Source organism: Bradysia coprophila, chromosome III (genome assembly GCF_014529535.1).
Source record: "Bradysia coprophila strain Holo2 chromosome III, BU_Bcop_v1, whole genome shotgun sequence".
NCBI classification, from domain to species: Eukaryota; Metazoa; Arthropoda; class Insecta; order Diptera; family Sciaridae; genus Bradysia; species Bradysia coprophila.
This window is the reverse complement of record NC_050736.1, coordinates 1,860,855-1,869,038: the sequence shown is the minus strand read 5'-3', so window position 1 is coordinate 1,869,038 and position 8,184 is coordinate 1,860,855. Positions and strand designations below refer to the sequence as shown.

Sequence of the window (8,184 nt, the reverse complement as noted above, 5' to 3'; positions counted from 1 at the left end):
AATCATATATTATGTTCACATAGATCTATAGATCAAGTCCAATGTTATTCGAAATGTCAAAAATCATCCACAGAGAACCCTAACCTCAACGTATGTGCAGTGAAAACGAGCAGGCACTTTGCTCGTGTTTGAAAATAAAAACAAATGTTTTAATGGTTTTCTTGTAAAGGCGCCACATTTTTTTTTCAGTACTTTGCGCTCTATTTTTATGTGAAATAACTTCACTCTGTATATTTAACATGAAATGCAGCATGAAGTCAGTTCACAAAAAAATAGATCGCAAATTTAAGACAAATGTACTAGAAATGGAAGTGAATTGTACAAATATCTATTACGTTTGAGCTTTAGTTTCGAAACATCATTTCTTTATGGCCTACTTTAGTCTTCGCCATCTTCGCAGTCGAAGACAGGTGATAAGCTATTGAATTTAACCTTGCGAAATGTATCAGTAAAAGTGTCCTAATCAGTGACTGACAAAAGATTGAAAGAACCTAGCCTGCCAATTCAATACGCGAACAGCGTAATTATTTTATGAAAGGTTTTCCATATAACGAACATACTAAATGTGTCGGTAAAACAGTACCAGTCATGATTGAAACCACTTCTTTCACAAAAAGCTCACTGTAAAAGTTTAAAAGCCACGTTCTCATTTTATTTATTGATCTCGGCATCACCTCGAATTACAAAATTAACACGAAAGCTTAATCTTACAATTGTTCTATTCTGAAATTCTGGACCCAAGATCAAGAAGATATTACCATCTGTTCCCATTGGTACAATTTGGCAGCATTACTTCAGATTCATGCCTTTTTTATTTCATTTATTTATTATCCCACAACCCGTTGTGTCAAAAAGTTGGTTAATTCATCACAACACTCTGGCGATTGTGGTATGCCAAAATCAACCCCCTTGTCAAGGCTTATATACAACGTAAATTATCCAATTCTTTCAAACTACTCCTATGTGCTGCGAAAATTTATTTGTGACTCCACACTCTTCAAAACAACGATTTTCCGCACAAGTATGTAATCTACTATTTTTAACGCTAAGGTCATTGTATAATGACGAATTAACGTAGCGTCCAGTGAATATACTTACTGAAGTACAAATAATGAAAATTCCTTTATAAACATCGCCTATTTTCCCAACGAACTTATGGAACCATAGCACTGCTTCTAGCACGAACACTCATTCTTCGAACGTCTTTACAAGAAAATGTAAGGACTATTTTGATTACATAAGCCTCCGAATATTTCTTATGACCGTCACATTAGTAACAGTAGTACTTAACAATAGATCAAGTCCGGGTAACTGTAAACCCGAACACTGACAGCTACACCGTCATCCATAGAGAACCCTAACCTCAACTATGTGAAAAAAATTATAATTTTTGAGCTGCCGTTTAATTTTGTGTTTTGTCTGGATCAACAAAAACATTACATTTCAAATGCATAAAATGTGAAATTTTAATTGTTGCTTGCATTGCATAAGTGTTCAGCTCATTGTTTAACAAGAAAACAACGCAATAGACTGTTATGCATGATCATGATCAGAGCGAGAGAACCGAAGACTAGTTTATTGCCTTATTGTTAAGTATAGTTTCCACTTAAAAAGAGCACTCCGTTTAGCCTCCGTCTACATGACAGTTGTAAAATAGAACAAAAGAACTGTCACGCAAACGGAGTGGAAATTGAATTTATTTCAATTTTTTACTCCGTTTACATGACAGTTCCTTTGTTCTATTTTACAACTGTCATGTAAACGGAGGCTAAACGGAGTGCTCTTTTTTAGTGGAAACTATACTTCATTGTCTATTAACTTGCCTTGGGATACTTGTCAAAATATTTCTAACAAAGTGCCTGCTCATTTACACTGCGCTTACTTTTAGGTTAGGGTTTTCTGTGGATGATTTTTGACATTTCCAATAACCTTGTACTTTGCCTTGCACTTGATCACAGCTCTGCTTTTTTTGTCTTTGGTACCTGGCTGTACGTTACATTTTTAACGTTGCGGTTCTTGCAACGGATCATCAAAGTACCAAATGAGTCAGTGTAATGTGTTGTAGTGTGCTCGTGGACAGTGCTATGACTTGATCTATCGTTTTATTTATGTAAATTTTTTTCTGTGTATCAACCAAGGAAATTACCAACGATGTCGAATAATATTAAAGTGGCCATAAAAGTGCGTCCGCTTCTCTCGAAAGAAGTGAGAAACAACGTAGAAGAACAATGTACTGCGACACAAAATTCAATTAGTTCCACAAATCCGTTGCAAGGATCTGTGCACTATTTCGTTAAATGATTTATCAGCGAAAGAATGTTTTGCGAATTTATACGAATGAGAGATTTGACGTATAAATTACTCTTTCATATACGGTTTTTCTGTGTTCGTTTGACAATCTTTTTTTTCATTTTTCGCAGACCATGTTTTTGGGAAGGACTCAACAAATCAACAAGTGTTTCAGATAATGGTAAATCCAATTGTGAAACAGTGCCTCGAATGTTACAACGGAACAATATTCGCTTACGGTCAAACGTCGTCAGGTGAGTGTATGTGTGGCAGAATTCCCTCCCAACAGACCCGACCAGGAAGCGATCGTATATTGACAGTAAATTCAATTTTCCAGGCAAGACCCATACAATGATTGGAAATAATGTGGATCCGGGAATCACTGCTGTCCGACAATTGTTCGAAGAAAACGAATCCGATCGTACGTTTATGATTCGGTAAGAGAAACGTTGCGATAAATGGTTTCGAAATGTGAATTACTTTAGCACAACTCAAGAGTTGAGTTTAGATCTCAAAAAAATCTTGAGTTGAGATTGAGATCTCAATTCAACTCAAGATTTTCTTGAGATCTCAATCTCAACTCTACCTCAACTCAAGATTACTAAAATTGAGAATTTAGTTGAGATTGAGATCTCAATCTCAACTCAAGATCAAGTCCAACAATCTGAATCATAATTTTGCCCAAAATTAAATTCAAATCATTATTTAACATTCTTCATACTATCATGGCTGTACTAAATACGTCGAATCGTTTGCGTATTCTCGGTTATGTAGTGACACGAACGGTCAAATATTTGATGAAACAGGGTTAATCAAATAGAGCGATTCTATTACAAAAGCTTGCCGAAATCGGACGTATTTTCTAGTGGACTTTTTTATATGTGCCTAGAAAGGTATTTACATATAAAAGAGTCCACTAGAAAATGCGTTCGATTTCGGCAGCCTGTTTTTTAAAAGAATCGCTCTATTTGATTACCCCCGTTTCGATTCGACGGAAAAAACGGCTGAGCCCACTTCGGAGTCGAGCAATGCTTAGACGGATACGAAACCGAAATAAAGTTTTCTACTTGTGATATTTAGTTTTGTATTTGGCTTAATGTTAATATCAGGTCCACAATATTTTTCGAGACGATCGTTTTTCTTTCATATTATAAGTCATTGTCCAAAGGTGCCCTCAAGGGATCGTCCATAAATCACGTCAGCTGTGTCGGGGTGGGTGAAAGTTTATTAAAAGTGGCACAGAAAGAGACAGGGGAGGGTGGTATTTTGCTTTATGTGTACGTCCTCCAACTTTTTTTACAAATAATGAGAAAAATTGGGGAAAATAGCTGACGGGATTTATGGACGATCCCTAAAGGGTAAATGTGATGCAAGTCCTTTATTTTACTAACAAAAAAAACTGATAAAGGTTACGCATGGCTGGTCGAACCTTATTTGCTGAATTGACGAAATATATTGAAGAAGCTCCTTTTTGTCGCTTTATTGACAATAACTCAAGTCCAATACTTTTTTATGTTATGTGATTCACCCTCGGATCCACCTATTATAGGAAATTCGATATTTTTAACGTTACCCTTTCGCAATGGACCGTTAGAGTACATATGGGTAAGTGTAAGTTGTTTGTGGTTTGATGTGATATATTGACGCTTATGTGGGAACGGGAAATCCGCAATCTGCACCCTTCCAGAGCAATTCTCTAACCAAATTAAATTCGATATTTTTTTACGTTAATTTTGCAACGGGTTGTGGATACATCGAGGGATACACACATTAAGCTCGGACGAGGATAACTATAAATAAATGAGAGAAACAAAGGCATAAATTGTCAGGTAGTTAGCAGAGCTGTCATGCTTATAAAACATTCCAAAAATCAAGTACCAGGAATCAAATGAATTAAAAGTCGTCCGCCGAATTCATTTCATATTTTTAATTTATTTCAAATCACAAACAAATTACAAATAATTTTCGTAAAAAAAATTTACACGAATATTGGCTGATAAAAAAATAATTGAAATTAAAAAACGAATTTACATAAGTTACTTACAATTATTATAGTTTTGTAGAATTGTCTTAAATATTTTTTTTGTTTTGTTACTCCTTCATAACTACTTTAAGCAAGAATTATTATAATTAATTTTCGTTTCCGAATAAAATTTCAAATAAATTTTTAAATTTACTTTTTACTCCTTTTCCATTAAAACTACTTCCTCACCTGGGTTTCGTTACAAAATATTGAAAAAAGTTTATCAAACAACAAAAATTTACTAGGCGCAGCACGTTCGACGGGAATAATATATAATTAAATTATTAAATTGCTGTTTTTAAATGTCAATGAAATTGATTTTCATTTTCTTGATTTCCTTATCTCATTTATATATTCAGTTTTGTGTAAAAAAATCGGTGCAAAATCTACGAACATTTTTCATTTACTTTTTTTTTGTTGTTTCTTAAATTTTCCGTTTATTTTTGTTAAAAAATTTGATTTTCATAAAATATTTTCTTTACATTTCTGTTGTTGTTGTTTTTTGCAGTATGGGTATATAACGTGGTGATATCTAAACGACTAAGTAGGAAATATAACGATTATGTTCCATTGTATGAATGAATAATTGATTGGATATTGGAAATATTGGGTTAATAGAATAGACTAATGTAGAGAATTAAAAGTTGTTTTTTTATGTAAAATGTTACAAAGTGAATGAGAGAAATAATTGTAGGTTTTACTTTGTATAAGGTAGTGCATAATATTTTACGTAATTACATAAAGCAGCATTATGTGATATTTACAAGCCAACGTAGAATTGTAATTTTTGAATACAAAAATTATTCGTCATACAGCTAAAAGATGGGAACTGATTCAATAAAATACTGTTGGATTTTCGTGTTTTCTTCAATTTCGTTGGATTTTGTTTTTGCAAATTATTTCAAACATTTTCTCCTGTTGTAGTTGTTCGTCGATGATTGGAAATATTTTAGCAACTGTTATCGATAGCGACTGCGAAAATATGGGATTGCCTCTGGGATACCAAGGAAATGGCTCATTACCCAAAAAATTTGAGGATATTTTTATTTCCGCTAGGCTTTGCGAGTAAAAAATGGTTTTCTCAAAAACGTGAGGTAAAGTTAACGGTGACGAAACTTTGATTAAAATACCTCACTTGGCAATTTAGCAAAAGCTGTAAATGGCACTTCTTGTGTGAAATTTACAAATTGAGGCGTAGCCGAGATTGGTAAACACACAAGAAGTGTCATTTACAGCATTTGTTTCATTGGTAAATAATGTACTATACGTAAAGGGGGATAGAAGTTTTTGCGAGTTGTTTTTAATAGACGTAGACGCATCGACGTTTCATAAGCAGAAAATTGATCTGCAGTCCTTTAAGATTCATCGTTTTTTGTAACAAAAAAAAATGAATTTATAGACAGTGCAGCCGCCAAAATCGAAATTTCAATACTGGGCCGGTCAGAAAAGTTGAGTTTTTGAGCACTACTATAATTCTGATTGCAGAGTTGCAGAGTTGATGTCATAACTTTATGTTTTAAGCTAAAAAAACAGGTAGGAGCGAAGATGTTTGTCGTTAATGTTTTTGTTGAAAAATACATCGATTGACATTGAGTGGTGTTATTCATAGTCCATGCCCTCGCGATCTGCCGTGTTAAACGAAAAACAACAAATCGCATTGCATGTGCGCTTCGGAGAGTTTCGAAAGCTTTGAGCTTCTTATGGATTCGATAGGAAAAGAGGAAGATTTCATCAAGACACAAATGCGATACGTTGTTTTCGCTTAACACGCTCGTTAAAATAACACTGACCAAGCCCGAACGTAAATCTTTCACCGTAGCTTTACATTGTATGGGTATAACAACCTAACACGACCATTTCACGGTAACATGTGAACTTGACTATCATTTAGCTCCAAAATCTTCAACGATATGTTAACGTTCAAGTTGTGAATGTATTCGATAAGGTTATTAAAGGGCCAAGGGCACTCGGAAGTCGTTCGATGAATTTTTAATTTCGCAGCTGTTATAACTGTTGCAACAGGTTAGATGATGCACCATTTTCAAAATTGTTAACTGTAGAAATACACATAGCAACTTCAAATTTGCGAAAGCTACGCAATTTTGATGATTAAAATGAGTCAATCGACCAAATTGCGAAGCTTTCGCAAGTTTGACATCTCAAAACAATTGACAAAGGCCAAAGAAAAAAAAGAATTTTATGTCAAAATCGCGTTGCTATGTGTATCTACAGTAAGTCTCTGTTTAAGACTTTAAAGATTTGTTATCATAAAAACGTTCTCATGAAATACACTCGGTACGTAAACCGATCACGGATCTATTATAAGGTTATGTAATTAAGAAAAAATTATTTTTCTTTTGTTAAATATTCAGTCTGTGTTTTGTATGTCCCCATTTTGGTAAAAATTAGTAAATGGCAATTTGTATGCATAAGAATTAACAATATTTTTTCTTTGTTTTTATTTACATTTCTAAACGTTTCATTTATATGTCGAGGGTTATTCTATAATATAGTTTTCAGTTTTTTTTTTGTTGTTGTTTTCGTTTACACCTACACTTACATTGAATTTCAATATTTTAGTCATTTCGCTTGTGGTTTATTGTTTTGTTAACTAAATTTTAGTTTTAATTTACTTTCACCTTCCGCTTTCTTTCATTTGTGTGAGGTCCTTAAATCGTACAATTAATTTAAATCACAAAAATCAATCATTAAAAATATAAATTGTTGTATATAACTACGGTGTCTGAACTAATATAACGTTTGCTCATATTCAAACTGACAACACTAGTCATCTATCGAAAATATCGACAATAACGAGCAAATGAGCTCTGACTCTGGCTATGTTAAAACTAATGAAGTAACAGATTTGACGATCACATCGATACACACTTGCCGTTCGCAAAGGGTCAACATTGGTCAAGCTGACATTATGGTCATATCGAACCTTCTAACCTGACGTGAAACCTGAAAATTTGTACAAACATTTAGGGTTGAACTGAAACGTCGTACGGACGACAGGTGTGAGTAAAACCAATTTCAGGTCAGGTTCTTTTTCCAAAATTACTGATTTTGGACCGTGATTCGATTCTGAACCTCAACAGAAACTCAGAGAAATTTTAGGTCACGCCTCCGATAGTTATTTGAATGTTTGAATTCCATTCTAACATTTAACGACCTAACTTAGGTCAACGAACCATACCGTATACGCAAGCTGTATTTTCAATGTCTAAAAAATATGGTATCACCGTGTCACACCACCTGGCATTATACGATACATGTGCCAGCGACAAGTATTATAAGCTTCATCAGCTTATTATGAGCAAACATTTTCAATTCGTTGGCAAAAAATCTCTTCAAATATTGTTTATTACGGCAATGCTCAACATTGCAACGTTTACAAAATTCCGTTGTGTTGGATTTATATTTGTGTAGTTCCTTAAAAATGAATAGCAGTCTCTCATTTAGTTCGTATCAATTTGAAACTTTCACTCTAAATTTGTTTCATAAATAACTTAAAGACAACATTTCCTCCTGGTAAAGTGTACTGTTCTGAATCCACGGACTCCTTAAAGATTAATAACACAAACACTCACCACACGCACGCACACTTGTCCATTCAATAATGGAATATCTTCTTAGCACTCAAACTCATTCGCTCGCATTGTATGCAAATCTTTCATCATTTCCTCTAAATTGGCCATTTCCTGTTTGACATCAACATCTTCGATGGAACAACTGGGTGCCAGTCGTTGAATTTCATCGTTAGAATGAGCCACCGACGGCCCGGATTGCAAACGATTCGACAGTACGTTGGGTATGGCTGGTTTTTTGTATGGTGATGCGTTTTGCGGTCGTATTGTCACGGCGGGAAC

The 8,184-nt window shown here is 34.3% G+C and overlaps 1 protein-coding gene across 2 annotated transcripts in view; it reads right to left on the bottom strand.

Moving 5' to 3' along the window:
* Nucleotides 1-4,966: 4,966 nt before the first annotated feature.
* LOC119075434 (netrin receptor DCC) overlaps nucleotides 4,967-8,184 on the bottom strand; it is a 57,081-nt gene continuing 53,863 nt past the window's right edge. For both annotated transcript variants that reach the window (XM_037181876.1, XM_037181884.1), the window contains exon 15: nucleotides 4,967-8,183. In XM_037181876.1, the coding sequence (XP_037037771.1) occupies nucleotides 7,948-8,183 (236 nt within the window). In that variant the 3' untranslated portion in view covers nucleotides 4,967-7,947. The remainder of the gene's footprint in view (nucleotide 8,184) is intronic.